At 60.2% G+C, this 15391-nt stretch overlaps 1 protein-coding gene across 1 annotated transcript in view; it reads right to left on the minus strand.

Moving 5' to 3' along the window:
• CLIC6 (chloride intracellular channel 6) overlaps positions 1 to 2020 on the minus strand; it is a 30628-nt gene extending 28608 nt beyond the window's left edge. Inside the window, exon 1 of the mRNA XM_036351882.1 lies at positions 698 to 2020. Coding sequence (XP_036207775.1) covers positions 698 to 1744 — 1047 coding nt within the window. The 5' untranslated portion in view covers positions 1745 to 2020. The remainder of the gene's footprint in view (positions 1 to 697) is intronic.
• Between the last annotated feature and the right edge of the window lie 13371 nt (positions 2021 to 15391).

Raw genomic sequence — 15391 nt, forward strand, 5'->3', positions numbered from 1 at the left:
GGGAAGGATTAGGGTTCTCCGTGCAATGCGCATTCCTGGCCCAAAGGCTTTCGCAAGCGGCTTTTTAAACAAAGACCCTCCTGTGAGCTCCAGGGCCGGACCCAGGATGCCTTGTAACCGGCCTATTGAACTGAACGCCCTCAGCCGGTCTCTTACAGACGGTCAGACAGGTCAGCGCTCTCTTCCCATTTGAGGTGAGGGTGACAGCGGGACAGCGAGGCGGCTCCGGGGAGTCACGGCTCCCTCTACTCTCCCCAGACAAGTGTTTAAACGGTCGGTCAATATTATCATTTAAATAGAAGCCCGTGTTCCTCCCAAGCAGACCTCATGGATCCCACCAAGGGGGCCCCTCGCGGGGCTGTGACATGGCCAGAGGCCCTGGCGCCGCTCCCGCCTCCACCCACCAGGTTGCATTGTCCCCGTCATTTTCAGCGCTTCCTTTGCAGAAACCGCTCTGAATGCCAACAGGGCTTGTCGCATTTTTTTAAAACGAAGTTAATTCTTCAATAACCTCCACCCGCCTCTGCTCGCAAACCAGCCAGTCCTTCCAAACCCGCTCCTTTAGCTCCTCCAGGCGCCCGGGCGGCCCCTCCCGCCCGCGGATAGGAGCGCTCAGGCGGGTCCCTGCTCCTCCCTCCGCGCCCGGGAGACCAGGACCAGCTGGGCGGGGCCGTGGGAGCTGGGGAGGCGAGCTTACCTTCACGAAGAGGGTGATGTCGTGCTCCCGGCCCGGGGTCCCCTCCTCGGACGCCTCGCCGTCCTCCCCGCGGCCATTCACCGGCGCCGCCTCCTCCTCCGGGGCGCCCTCCTCCGCCAGGTGGTTGCTGAGCTCCGTGGCCCCGGGCCGCGCGGGCGCCTCCCCGTCCTCGCTGCCGTCGGCGGCCCCCTCCTGGCCCCCGGCCGCGGCCTCCTCGCCGGCCCCACCCGGGCCGCGCACTGGACTCTCCTCCGCCGCCGCCTCCTCCAGCTCCTCCTGGGGCACCCCCTGGTCCCCGTCCTCGCCAGCCTCTGCCCCGGCATCCCCGGGGGCCGCTTCCTCCGACGCCTCGGTCCCCGGGGCCCCGCCCTCCTCCGCAGCTCCCGCCTCTGCACCCCGAAGCTCCCCGACCAGCGCCCCGCGGCTGCAGCCCTCACTCTCCGCCGCTGCCTCCATCTGGGGCTGGGGACCGCGGTGCCCTCCGCCCGCGGGCTCGCCCTCGGCCCCGGGTGCCCCTCCCGCCGGCCCCCCGGCCTCCACCCCGGCCCCCGGCGCGGGCCCGCTGCTCCCCGGCCCCTCGGGGCCCCGTTCCGCCGCCGCCTCTGCCCCGGGGGCCGCGGGGTCTCGGGGCGCCCCCTGCGCCTCCCCCCGCGCCTCGCCCTGCGCACCGCGCCCCGGGCTCGCCTCCTCCGCCGGCTCCGGGCCGCTCGCCTCCTCCCCGCGCCCGGCGGCCTCCTCGCCCTCCCGGGCGCCCTCCGGGGCCTCTGCCTCGCCCTGCGCTCCGCTCGCTCCCCGCGTCTCAGCCCCCGAGTCGCCCGCACGCCCTCCGTCGGGCCCCGCGCCTTCGCCCGCCTTCAGGCCGGCCGTCGCGGCTGCGCCCTCCCCCGCGCCCCGCGGAGCCCCCCCGGGGCCCCCGCGCGCCTCCTCCCCCGTCGCCTCCGGTCCCGCAGCGCCCAGTTCGCCCGCTCCGCCCGCCGCAGGGGCCGGGCCCTCCAGCGGCCCCAGGGCACCCGGGGCGCCCCGCGCTGGCTCCGTGGCCTCGGCCATGGCCGCGGATCCCTGTCCTTGGCCGACGACCCTTCCTGAGGCTGCTGCGGGGCCGGGGGCGCAATCCGCTTTGGGTGGCGGCCCCCGGGTGCGCCGGGCGCGGGGAGAACCCGCGGGGCCCGGGACGCTGCGCCCTCCGGGTCTCAGCTCCTCCACCGGCCCCTGCCCGCTCCGCGCCCGCCCGCCCGGGCCCTGACTCCCGCCGCGGGTCCCGCGCGCGCTGCGGCCGCACCTGTGAGCGCCGGCCGCCCGGGTCTGACCCAAGTCCTCCCGCGGCGCCGTCCAGGGGCGGGGCGGGGTTTGCTCCCCACGCCCCTGCCCCCCGGAGCCCGGCCAATGGCGGCCTTGCTCGCGGGTCCAGCGGATTTCAGCGCAAAGAGCCTGGCTCTACCCGCCGGCCTCTCGGTGTGTCCTGGAACCGCTTTCAGTTCAGAGACATCTAAGTCACCCCAACGCACCCCATCCGAATCCCTAGGCCCCACTGGGCCCCCAGAGCCCAGCGCTCACCCCACTGCGAAGCCCAGGTCCCGCCCGGGTCCGAGGGTGAGGAGGGAGGTCCTGGGGGAAAAGGGAGCGGCCACGCCCCCCTCCATCTGGCAGACCCTGGGGTGGGAGGCGCACAGAGTCGGGGTGGGAGGTGCGGAAAGGGACAGCAAGGAACCTGACAAGCTCAGGGGAGGCCTGCGTGGCAGCCTTGCAAACTCAGACCCGAAGTAGCCACAAACGATGGTCTGAAGTTAAAGCTTTTCTATTAAAAACTGTCTATGGCGGGTAGTCAGTCCTAGGCCGGCACCTTCCCTGACAAAGGTCAACTTGGATCTTAGCCTCTTGTCTCTTTGCATCCAGGTAACACACCTTTGGGAGGTCGGGGTAAGGGGCGGGGGCGGGGGGATGTGTAACTTCCCTTTTAACAGACCCTTCATGGCACAACCATGGCCAGGCCCAGGGCGGAAACCACAAACTCCCCCCTTGTCCTTGCTATCCTGTTAATTGTTGACTGTTAACCACCCTGCACCCGCCCATGTAGAAGGTGTCCATCATTTCACTTTTATCCAATCCCAGAGGTCCCCCCTTTGCTTTCTCCCACCTCCCTCCTCTACCACCAGTGGTTCTCATGTACCCACTCAGCACCTCCTCCTTGGATGGTAATTTGTGAAAACAGGTGAAACCACCTTCCCGGGAGCACTCTCCATCCTCTGAGATTCCGCTTCCTGGCAATTGTCAGTTTGGCTCAATAAACTCACAAAAATTTGTTACAGGTTTGAATGTTTCTTCTGTTAACAGAAGCAAGAGGAGCCAGCTGAGCTGCTCTGATGGGGTCCCTGTGGATGGGGGCCCCTCTTCCCATGTGAAGAGCCCACGGGTTGGGGGGCTGCCCTGGGGGAAGGCTCCCCGAGGTCTAAAACCCGCACCCGTGCTCCCATCTCCGAGCTGTGTGTTGGGAGTTTGGGGAGATGGCGATGGGGGGTGGGGGGTGAAATACAGGATTTGAAGGGGGGGTGGGCTGTGGAAATCACCAGGTTAGGAATCTCCCGGGAACACAGACCGGACATCGTGTCCCTAAACAGGGAAGTGATGCCTAAAATCACATAGAAAGTTGATGAGCCAGGCCAGACCCTTGGGTCTCTGCAGGAACGGGTGGCCCAGGGCGGCCCAGTCTGAAGGTGGCGGAGGAGGGGGTCCCTGAGGACTGACGTGAGGAGCCAGGCTCTTGGTGGCTTTGGTGCTGCCCTGAGACCCAGCAGCGCTCCCTGTCCACGCCCTGTCCACAGAGGGTTCCGTTACCGTAATGATCAGGGTGTCTCGAGAGGTGGACACATTTGGCAAATCACCAGATGCCGCCTTCTCATTCCCATGGCTCATCATCGATGGCGACAAGGCAGAGCCCACTGTCCCCCAGATCCAGGCACGCCCTGAGGACGGGTGTTTCAGAAGAAGGAACCCCTAGGAAGACGACTGGGTGCTATTAGTGCCTGAAACACCTTCATATTCCACAGGGACAGGCTCCCTCAGGGGACAGGTCTAAACCCGACTCGCTTCAGGGTCCCCAGGTCAAGTTCACCACCAAACGAGTTCTGGTCAGCCTGTGCTGCTTCCAGGTGAGGTCCGCTTTCCGAGCCTTTGGGGTTTCCAAGTGCGTATAAGGATTGTTCCCGTGGCCCGTGGACAGGCTCCGGGTTTACTGGCGCTGCTCGGAACCCCCCGAGATTCCCCACATCTGTCAGCTTATTCTTAACAGCCAACCGACGGCCCCCAAGGCTCTGCTTCCACAAAGAAATGAGTTCAAGGCACCTGCCTAGGTGAGCAATAGTGTCCCATCAACTTTTCCTCGGGCCACGTGGACAGACACGTCCTGCCAGAGGAAGGCTGGCATCTCTGGAAACACCTCCAACTGAATCAGCCACGAGGTGATTCACTCATCATCTTAATTAGACAGTTAACTGGTGAGTGCAGGCCTGCGACAGGCGGCCGCTGGCTGAGAGCTGGCTGGGGCATGTCCTTGTAGAAAACAGCACTGAGAAGGCCTATTCTATCCTGGCCACTGGTCCTAGCCACAGGTCCTGGCCACGGGTCCTGGCCACCAGTTCTGGCCACTGGTTCTGGCTACAGGCCCTGGCCACCACTCCTGGCCACTGGTCCTGGCCACCAGTCCTGGCCACGGGTCCTGGCCACCAGTCCTGGCCACCAATCCTAGCCATGGGTCCTGGCACCGGTCCTGGCCACTGGTCCGCATGCCACAGGAGGCCCTTTGGACTCACCCTTTTGTGCTGTCTGGGGCAGTTACTCAGTCAGCACTGGCTCTCAACACAACATCGTCCCATCTGGACCATGGAAAGCAGCATCTGCTACTTTTCAGTGAGTGTCTTAGGAAGCAGTTTTCATTCTGATGTTACATAATTCTGCAAATTTCCGTTTGATTTCCTGTAATTAAACAAATGTATTTGTCTAGCCCTGGCCAGTAGCTCTGTTGATGAGAGCACTGACCCAATACGCCAAGGTTGCAAGTTTGATTCCCAGTCAAGGCACTAGAACAGTGGTCAGCAAACTGCGGCCCCTTGAGTGTGGCTCTTCCACAAAATGCCACGTGCGGGCGCGCACATACAGTGCGATTGAAACTTCATAGCCACACTCAAGGGGCCAAAGAGCCACATGTGGCTCGCGAGCTGCAGTTTGCCGACCACTGCACTGGAAGAATCAACCACTGAGTGCATACATAAAGTGGAACAACAATTCAATCTCTCTCTCTCCCCCCTTCTCCTCTCTCTCTGAAATCAATTAATTAAAAAAAATTAATGCATTATTTTTTAATGATTTTAGGCTCAAAGCTGAAAATAGGGAAAACAGAAAATAACAGAGCTCTTTACAATTTATACAGATCTACAGAGATATATAGTGGAATATATATATATATATATATATGAATATATATCCAATTTTCTTAGCCATTCATCCACCGAAGGATGCTTGTTTCCGTATCTTGATAGCAACAATGCTGCAATGAACACGGATACACACCTACGTTAAAACACGACTCCTACACTCTGTCACCCTTTCTGCCTGGTATTTCCCCGCAGTAGTCATCGGCGTATGACGCGGACTATACGGTGCCTACTCATGGCCTGTCTCCCTCATCCACCCCCTAGAACGCGGCTCTGAGAAGCCTGGCGTGTGTTGGTCACGCTGGGAACAGGTGGGAGCTCGAGAAACACACGCCGAGTGAATGAATACACGCAGGCTTCCCTACGTGGATCCCCCTGAACCCATTTTCAAAAAATGCTTTTCTCCGTCGGTTTTATTCGCTGTGGAACAAGCTAATGTCACAAGACACGCTGTTCAGGGAAGTTTTTATCTACTGACTTTGGTGACTACTTCAGCAAACACTTTTAATTATTAGCAAAGGCCAAGCCAGTTCATAGAAAGGAACACAAAGGAAATAACCAAATACATAGAATCGTGAAGGTCACCGTGGAGTCGGAGAGATTTTTTGCACGTTGGGAGCTGGGCGGCCAGCACCAGATTAGCTATTTCAGTGCCAAGGAGGGTGACCCAGAGGTGGCAGACCGCGGAGGGGCGAGAGGCCACTGCTGGTGACCAAGTGGCCCCTGTAACTGCAGAGTGTTCCTACCCGATGCCACGGAGGAGCCGTGAAGCGGGGCCCCAGGGGACTTACAGTTTCAGGTCGTCGTTCTGGCTGCTTTTCCAGGATGAATGGGCTCAGCCCACAGGGCCCCTCCCCGCAGGCCTCCCGGCCGTGCCCTTGGGCTTATGACCAATCTATGACATTCAGACCAGAGCTTATGGACGCCCCCCCCCCACCCCCCGCCACCCTCCCCACCACCCTGCTTCCTCTTCCAGCGGGTCTGCCTCCTCAAACCTGCCCCCCTCGGCCCAGCCAGGGGTGCTCACAGGACAGCGGTCCCGGGGTACCGGCCCTGGGAAGGGGGCTCTCGCTGCAGAAACGGCCTGAGTGAGGAGGCAGGGACCGGAGCACAGGGTTAGCGCCACACAAGTTCCTGAGGACAGGACAGCAGCCCACGTGAAGGTGCCATGGGGCCCGGCCGGCGTGGCTCAGTGGTTGAGCGTCGACCTATGAACCAGGAGGTCACGGTTCGATTCCCGGTCAGGGCACAGGCCCGGGCTTCGGGCTCGATCCCCAGTGTGGGGCGTGCAGGAGGCAGCCGATCAATGATTCCTTCTCATCATCGATGTTTCTCTCTCCCCCTCTCCCTTCCTCTCTGGAATCAATAGAACTATTTTTTTAATGTAAACTGGATAACATCACTCCCTGCTGTTCCCTCTGAGGCTCCGCTGTGCCTCTCGCCTCCCCTCCTTGGTCTGTCACCCAGAGGCGTGGAGGCTGCCTGTCCCGGTCCCTTCAGACCCCTGGCCCCGCCTCACTGCCCGCTCGCTGCCCCGCACTCAGCTAACCCGGGCCCTGCCCAAGCCCTCGCGCCCTCTCCACGGAGCTCCTTCCGGCTTCTGGCAGGTCCCTGCCGGCCTCGCCTCCTTGAAGCCGCCCTCCCGGACCGGCCTGTGCACAGTCTCTCCTCATCCCCACCCCACCCCCTGCTCAGCTGTTGTCTCTGTGGCTCCTGGGCCCCAGGCGCAGGGAGCCTCCTGGTCTCTGGCCCCGCCAGCACCTGGAACAGCGCCGCCTGCAGGCGCTCATCGCCTAGCAGCAGGCATGGCGATGTGGGTACCAGGAGACTCTGCGCTGTCTGAGCTGACCAGGCGTGTCAGGACCGTCTGCACAGCCCATGTCAGGACCGTCTGCACAGCCCATGTCGGCCCTGAGGGAGCCGATGTCCTCTCACCCTCCCGGACTCAGCCCCACGACTGCTCCCGCTGGCGAGTCCACGCGCAGGTGGAGTGACAGCAGCTGTGAACTGTCCTCAAGGCAAGACCCACAGCCGCGCTCACTTCCCTCCCACCCCCCACCACCCCCAGGATCCAGGAGGAGGTCAGTGCCTTCCTCCTGCCCCCACTTGATATGCACGGGAACCCCAGGCGTTCCCCTGCCAAAGGGGTGAGCGGCGGCTCTGGTCCCCAGCTCCACCCGAGGCGGCCCCGTCCCCACGGAGCCACAGGCTTAGCGCCTGGAGGGGCCACGGACCGTCCCTGGGTCCCTTGGCTCCCAGTTCCCAGGGCGTGACCCACATCGCTGCTCCCATGTCCCCCGCGGGGCTCGCTCAGCCCGTCCGGGGGCCCACGCTGTCCCCGAGCCAGCGCCTGAGGTGGGGATGCATCCAGACCCACGGCGCCCCCTGCCCCCCAACCCTCGGAGGCCAGCTTTTTCTTCCCCCAAAAAACAAAAACACCCCTGCTGGGCCCTCCCCGGTGCCTGGGGCAACCACCCGCCCTGTCAGCAAGGTCTGGGTAACAGAGCGGCCCCCCTCTGCCCACACGTAGGTGCAGCTTCTCTCACCAAGAAACGGAAGCGCCCTGGCCGGCTGCTCAGTGGGTAGGGCGCCCGCCTGTGGACTGAAGGGCTGGGTTTGATTCCAATGCCCGGCCCTGATCGGGGCGTGTGCGGGAGGCAACCACTCATGTCCCCCTCACATGATGTTTCTCTCTCTGTCTCCCCTCCCTTCCGCTCTTTCTAGAAGTCCATGGGAAAATAGCCTTGGGTGAGGACTGGCAAAGGCGGAGGCAGTAACGCCGAAGGCCCGGCTGGCCCCCTGGGAGGCTCCTGGCCACTCCCGAGAGGAAAGAGCTTTTAAAAACACCGGTTCCGTTCAGGTCCCTGGGTTCCCGGTGCCGCTCGACGTTTATTAACATGCAGATTGCCTTGAACCCCGATTTCAAAACGAGCCCAGGGCAGGCCCCCCATCCCCCCCGCCCTGCACTTGGGGTCCGGTGTCCTTGGGCGTGTCCTCTACAACCTCCCGCCCTTTCCTCCCAGCCCCTGGGAGTGGTCCCTGCTCCTCAGCAAAGGTATCTGGGACCAAACAAGAAGTCCTGTGAACAGAACTGGGCTGTGCCTGCACCGAGGGGGGGGGGGGGGCATCCTCCATCGCAGGCGCGAAGGCCCTGTCCACCCGGCCGGGCTGCAGAGGGCCCAGCAGTGTGGCCGCAGGAAAGATCCCTCGGTCCCATCTCCAGAAACGATGCTGCCGGTGCGCCAGGCTCCAGGCCCCGTGCAGGTCCCGTAGGTCCCGGATGTCTCCCTCCGGGTCTCGGGTCTGGGAAGACTGCCCTTTGGGTCAGCCTGGCTCAGGGAGCTCCCACCCCAAAGAGCGTGTGCATGCCAGGCCCTGTCTGTGTTTGAGAATAAAAACTTGGTTCCCGTTAAAATGTTAAGGCCCCGAGGACCCAGTGGGAAGCCTGGTTTTCAGGTAGGAAATCTTGGGCTGTTGGTTCCCTGAAGTTACTCTCCCCCCCCCCCCAGGGGGGAGGGGCGGTTTGTAAAGAATCTGAGTGAGGTGTCTTTTTACCACCAGGCTGTCCTCGCGCAGGAGCGATCCGGACCGGGAGGCCTAACCGCCGGTTGGACGCTGGCGGGAAGGGGGACGTTTGGCGAAGTAAGAGAAAGGGGAAGGGGTAGATGGCAAAGCAGCCCGGCCTGGAGAGACTTAACCCGCGTTGGAGATGCTTATGCCTCCTGACACGCCTCAGGGGTTTGCAGGCCTGACTGTGCGTCCCGGGCGCACTCGTGGGCGTCACATCGGGAAGGATCCTGCGGGGCGAGTGGAGCGTGTGGTACGGGGAACCCTGAGCAGCCCCTCCTCGAACCAGGAAGCCGGGCTTTCCCACCACCGCACAGGCTCACGTTTCAGGAGGAGCTCGGAGCTCCGCCCCGGCTTCTCGGCTCTTGCTTTTATTTTTTTCTGTCGCTTTCACCTTAAGAGCGTGCGCCACTGCAGTGCAGGTGCTGGCTTCGCCTCCCCCGGCACGGAGGCCTCCGTTCACGTTCTCGGCCACGGGGACTGGTTCGACGGCTGTAAGCGGAGCGGCTTCTGAGGCCACAAACCACCAGGATCGTGTACCTGCTTGGAAATGGGGGGTGATGCCCTCGGCAAGGCTGTGAGTCAGCCCAGGAAGGAACCACTCCGTCTCCAAGGCGACGGGAGTCCGCACAAAGCCGTGGTCCCCTCCCCTCCCCTTTCAAGGCTTTGGCAGTGGAATGAGCTGGGCGACCTGAGTACAGCCGGGCGCCACGACCAAGGTCCCCGGAACACACATGGATAGGCTCAGCAGGCTCCTGGGGGGAGATTATAGCTTTGTGTTTTTAAAAAATATATATTTTATTGATTTCAGAGAGGAAGGGAGAGGGAGAGAGAGATAGAAACATCGGTGATGAGAGAGAAGCATGGATCAGCTGCTTCCTGCACACCCCCTGCTGGGGATTGAGCCGGGCATTGAGCCGGGGCATGTGCCCTTGATCAGAATCGAACCCAGGACCCTTCAGTCCAGAGACCGATGCTCTATCCACTGAGCCACACCAGGTGGAAATCAGAGTTTTATATCCTTGAACCTCAACGTGAAGTTTAGCATTTCCTTTGATTATAAGTTGGGGGGGTGGAGACAGCAGTAACTGTATCTGTGATGTTGCCTCCAACTGCAAGTGCAGATACTTTGTATCTCATTCCAGACGGAAGTTGCCTGGTGTCACTCTCCCAGTACTTCAGAACCTCGGGTTATTGGACCTGCCTCTGGGTTCCGTTGCATGTGCGCACCAAGACGTACATAGATCACTGCACTTCTTCTTGTGGTTCTTTTTCCTCTTTAATTCTCACCCAAGGATATGTTCACTGATATTGAGAGAGAGGAAGGGAGAGAGAGAAACATCGATAGGTTGCCTCCCAGACGCACCGCAACCGGGTATCAAACACACAACTTTTGGGTGTACCGGACGCCGCTCCAACCAGCTGAGCCACCGGGCCAGGCACTGGTCTAGTTCCTTTCAATCACACATTTCCTCTTCACATTCGGTATTAATTGCATCTCGATACAACTGGCTTTCTTGGGGACTTATGCATGTTCTTTTCCTCATCAGAAACATCACTCAGAGGCTACACAGGCTTGGCTACAGGCTCCGCTGGCCTGTTTAGACCCACGTCCACGCGGTGCAGGGTTCGGGCTCGGGAAGAGGGGCCGCGTGCGAATGACAGAGATGAGACAAGAAATGATAATTTGGAAGCTGGGGGGCCAGGCAAGAGCCCAACACAACAAGAAGGACTCTACTTGTGCTCAGGCCTTACCATCCTTTTATTCAATTTGGGATCCACCTACAGCCCTTAGGCGGGCAAGTTCCAGTAACAGACAGACTATCTTATCAGTGAGGATTTACATGACGATCTGGTGGGGAAGTTGCTTCAGCTACCATTGTCTCTACTAAACAGTGGGTGCCTAGCCCCGACCTTTGCCAGGGCTCAAGGGTCACCAGCCTTCCGGGTTCCTTGTCCACACCTCTCTGCTAGTGAAGACAATGGGCGGCTTCCCGCACTGACCGGTCCCTCCCTGCTCACCAACTCTCAGACAGAGGCCTGACATGAACGGCACATCATGGCGAATTCGTGTGGGGGGTCGCGTTCCGCCCTTTCAGGCCCCTGGGAGGTAACTGAAATTCTCTCCCCATTTTAAAGATGAGCAGACTGAGGCCCAGAGGAATCAAATCGCCCTGGAAAGCAGCAGAGCCGGGAGTCCAAGCCAGGACTCTCGGACCGCACGGGGGACCCCGGCCATCAGGCCGCCGCTGTCCTTGCTTGTCCCGGGCACCTAGCACAGGTGTCCTGCAAATGTTTGCTGTCGGCCTGCCCACCGCCTGCCTGATTTAATTGTTTGAACAACCACACGAACTCCCCCGCCACCACAGGGAAGCCAGCGGGACGGCACGCGCTCAAGTAACCAGCCAAGGTCAGTGTGAGCTGGGAACGCGGCCCAGCACCAGGAAAGGTCCCATTCCCGCTTCGCCTCCAGCCTGATAACCTTGTCCACAGGTTTGAAGTCATTCCCACTCTGGACATTAAAACCCAGACGTGACCACACCCCCTTTGCCCTTTGCCAAGGCTCTGCGCCCCCCACCCCTGCCCCTGCCCCTGGGTGGGAAGGAGCCTGGATGAGAGGTGCCCCCTCCTGGCCAGGCTGGGAAGAGAGTTCTTTGCCTCAGGCCTGGCTCCCTCCCTCCCTCCCTTCCTCTCCCTTCCCACATCCCAGGAAAGGCAGCAGGCCCTGCCCAGGGTGGCTGGTGGCTCATCATAGAACTCAGCACACACACAGCGAGGGGGCGGGGCCAGGTGAGACACCTGTGAGTGCCTTAGTCCGCCTTTGCCTTCTGCATCGTATGCACCCATTTTATTATATTAAAATGTTTAATAGTAAATATGAAAAGTTATTTCTGCCCATTCAGAAAGAATTTCCAATAATTTTTAAAAAGAGGCTGGCAATTCAGATTTCCCCATGTCTGCCCCCTGAACTTTCTTTCTTTTTTAAAATATATTTTATTGATTTTTTACAGAGAGGAAGGGAGAGGGATACAGAGTTTGAAACATCGACCAGCTGCCTCCTGCACGCCCCCTCCTGGGGATGTGCCCGCAACCAAGGTACATGCCCTTGACCGGAATCGAACCCGGGACCCTTCAGTCCCCAGGCCGACGCTCTATCCACTGAGCCACACCGGTTAGGGCCCCCCTGAACTTTCTTGGTCAGCCCCGGGTCTGTCTGCTGACCTCTGTTCTTATTAAATCCATGGTGTCTTCCTCAAAATGCTGAACCGCCCGCCGGCGTGGCTCTGGGGCTGAGCGTCGACCTATGAACCAGGAGGTCAGGGCCCAATTCCTGGTCGGGGCACAGGCCCAGTTGCAGGCTCCATCCCCAGGGTAGGGTGTGTAGAAGGCAGCCGACCCATGATTCTCCCTCATCATTGATGTTTCTATCGCTCTCCCTCTCCCTTCCTCTCTTAAATCAATAAAAATATGTTTAAAAATACAAAACAAACAAACGCCGTGCTGGCTGGCACACCGTCTGGGAACCTTCCTGAGGACGCGCGCTGCTCCTTTAAAAAGGCCCGCCCTTGTCTTCATCTCCCTTCCCGCAGCAGCAGGCAGGTCTGGTTTCAGGAGCAGTTTTTTCTCCCAGGCCTGACCCTGAAGCGCATTCATTCTCCAGGAAACGTCTGAATGAGTGGCCACCTGCCCTCCCGGCTCCCGGCTCCTGTTTCCCCCCCAACCCCCCCCCCCCCCTTCACAGGCCTCTTCAATCCCGGCTGCTGCCTCATGAGGACCACGGATCGCGTATCCCAGCGGGTGAGCCTGTTCCAGGCACCTTCACCTGGAAGGGGTTTTTGGCAGGTGATCAACCTCCAGGAGCTCGAAGCCTTGATTTGCTACCAGAAGCCGCAGGGGTGGGCAAATGTTTTGACTCGAGGGCCACAATGGGTTCCCAAACTGGACCGGAGGCCGGAACAAAAGCATGGATGGAGTGTTTGTGTGAACTAATATAAATTCAAAGTAAACATCATTACATAAAAGGGTACGGTCTTTTTTTTTTTAAGTTTTATTCATTTCAAACGGCCGGATCCGGCCCGCGGGCCGTAGTTTGCCCACGGCTGCCGTAGTGGGGCCCAGAAGCCCCAGAGTCGGGGGGACAGCCCGCGGAGTTGATGGACAGCCCGCGGAGTTGATGGACAGCCCGCGGAGTTGATGGACAGCCCGCGGAGTTGATGACACGTCCATCATCATCAGTCCGGCTGGCGTGCCTCCATGAGGCCCCGATAAGTGGAATCAACATCCTTCCAGGGGTGGCCCCTCGCGCCCCTCCACGCGGCCGGCTTTTCCAGGCAAAGAGGATCCAGAGTCCAGGCTGGACCCCGGGAGTGAGCGAGAGGGGGCCTGAGGCAGCCGGAGACCCAGGTCCCGAGCTGGAGGGCCTTTTCCAGGGGGTTGGGGGCCATGCGAGGCCGTCGGGGCCACGGCGCCAGGTTCCTCCAGGATGCAGCGCGGATGTTTTCCCCGAAGTAACTCCAGTGCCCTGTCTTTTTAATGCTGCTGCCGTTCCCACGGGAAATACGGCAGCGGGCACCCCACGCGTGTCCAATAACTGAGCAGCCAAACGGCTTGTTCTGTGCGCGCACACGGGGCCAGGGATAGAACCTGCCGTGGGAACCCGTGGCGGTCTGTTGGCGGAATCTCCCTCCTGCGTGGGAGGCTGTGCCAGTGAGTTCCACATGGCGCTTCCAGCTCAGCACAGCAGGAGACAGACAACGCGTGACCCAGTGGCACCTGCCAGAGGACTGACACGGGGGCCGCCGGGGCCACACGCTCACCTGACAGCTCAGGGGCGGCCTGCATGGCGGCCCTGCAAACTCACAGGCCTCAGTCACCACAGGGACTGCCTGGAATTAAACCTTTTTAAACTGAAAAGCAGTTTGTGGCGGGCTGTCGTGTCCCAGCCAGCACCTTCCCTGACAAAGGTCCATCGTCACCATAACGGAGCCTGTCTCTTGTCTTTTTGCAGCTACAATGGCAGACGGTTGGGATGTGAGAGTCTCCCTTTCCTGGCCCCTTGCAGCACAGGCAGCGCTCTGCGGCGGCCGCACACCCCTCCGGGTCGCGGAGCTCACTGCCCACTGGCCGCTGGCCCGCACCCACCGCAGGAAAAGCACGTCGTCACTGAACCTGTATCCAATCCCAGAGGCTCCCGCTGCGCTTCTCCCGCCGCCCTCGCCCATCAATCACCGGGGATGTCACCACCCCCCCACGCTCCTCTCCTGACTGTGATGCACAAACAGGTGCAAAGCTGTCCTTCCCCGGAGCCTGGCCTCAACCCGCAGAGTCTGCTTCCCTACACTTGCCGGCAGTTTGGCTCAAATAAACTAAAAAAATAAAAATTCTTCACAGGCGTGACTGTTTCTCACGTCAACAACACTGTCTAGCGAGCTACACGCGCACGTGCCCTTTGGCCCAGCAGGCCCGCTTCCGGGAATCTCCCCCAGGACACGGCGCGGGGGGCGCGGGAGACAAAGGCACAGGCCCTTCGCGGAGCCCTTCTTCCAGCAGCACAGGCCAGAGACACCCCATCGAACTGCCGGAATCGGCCAGAGCCCGGGTGAGTCAGTTAGGACACAGGGGCACCACGGGATGTAGAAGGGGACGAGGAGTCATTCCCTAGACTAGCAGACAGTAGTATTCATGGGAAGGGCAGCCGGCAGGGCTCAGGGGTTGAGCGTCCACCTCTGAACCAGGAGGTCACGGCTCGATTCCCTATCAGGGCACATGCCCCGGTTGTGGGCCAATCCCCAGGGTAGGGGACGCACAGGAGGCAGCCGATCCAAGATTCTCTCTCATCATGCATGTTTCTCTCTCTCTCCCTCTCCCTTCCTCTCTGAAAGCAATAGAAACATTTGTTAAAAGGGAACATGAGCTCTGTCCCAAGCCCTCCACCCTGAGATGTTTAAGCCAACGGATCCTGCCGCAGCCTCTGGGCTCCCAGCTCTGACCCTCTGCCCACGTCTGTCTGTCTGTCTATCTGTCGGAAAACGTTAGGTACCTGACCACTTGGGCGCCCAATTCTCTTTCCCCTTCCCACTCACCTCCCCCCCCCCGCCCCCCCTCCCCCTCCTCCTTTCTTCCGGCTTTTACAAAGGCATCTGCCCCCTTCCCGGCGCTGGGGACAATATTACAGAAAATGGCCAGTGCCAAGCAGCAACCCACGTTTTTTGAAAGTCTGTCTCCCACCACGAGGGGGCAGTGTTGCCCTGGCTTGCTCTCCGTCACCTGCCATCTGCGAGGGGTGGTCTGACAAAGGGGTTCTCTCGGTATTGAAGGGGGAGAACCCGCCACAATGAGCTGCTCGAAAACCAAAGGATTCTTTTTAACAAAATATGTTTTCTCATTGATTTTTAGAGAAACAGGAAGGGAGAGGGAGAGATAGAATCCAGGCATGTGCCCTGACCAGGAACTGAACCCGTGACCTCCTGGTTCCGGGGTCAGTGCTCACCCGCTGAGCCACACCAGCCGCGCCCAAATGATTCTTTTGACTTGTGTTCTCCAATACTGTCCTGGAGAGATGCAACCTGCAGCAAGTTTACTTGACTTTCTTGCTTTTAAATCACATGTTTTGTGGCCATGTTATTAGGCAATTAAAAAAAAACACCTTAAGCCCTAACCGGTTTGGCTCAGTGGATAGAGCGTCGGCCTGTGGACTCAA

Source organism: Myotis myotis, unplaced genomic scaffold, assembly GCF_014108235.1.
Source record: "Myotis myotis isolate mMyoMyo1 unplaced genomic scaffold, mMyoMyo1.p scaffold_m19_p_2, whole genome shotgun sequence".
In the NCBI taxonomy this organism is placed as follows: domain Eukaryota; kingdom Metazoa; phylum Chordata; class Mammalia; order Chiroptera; family Vespertilionidae; genus Myotis; species Myotis myotis.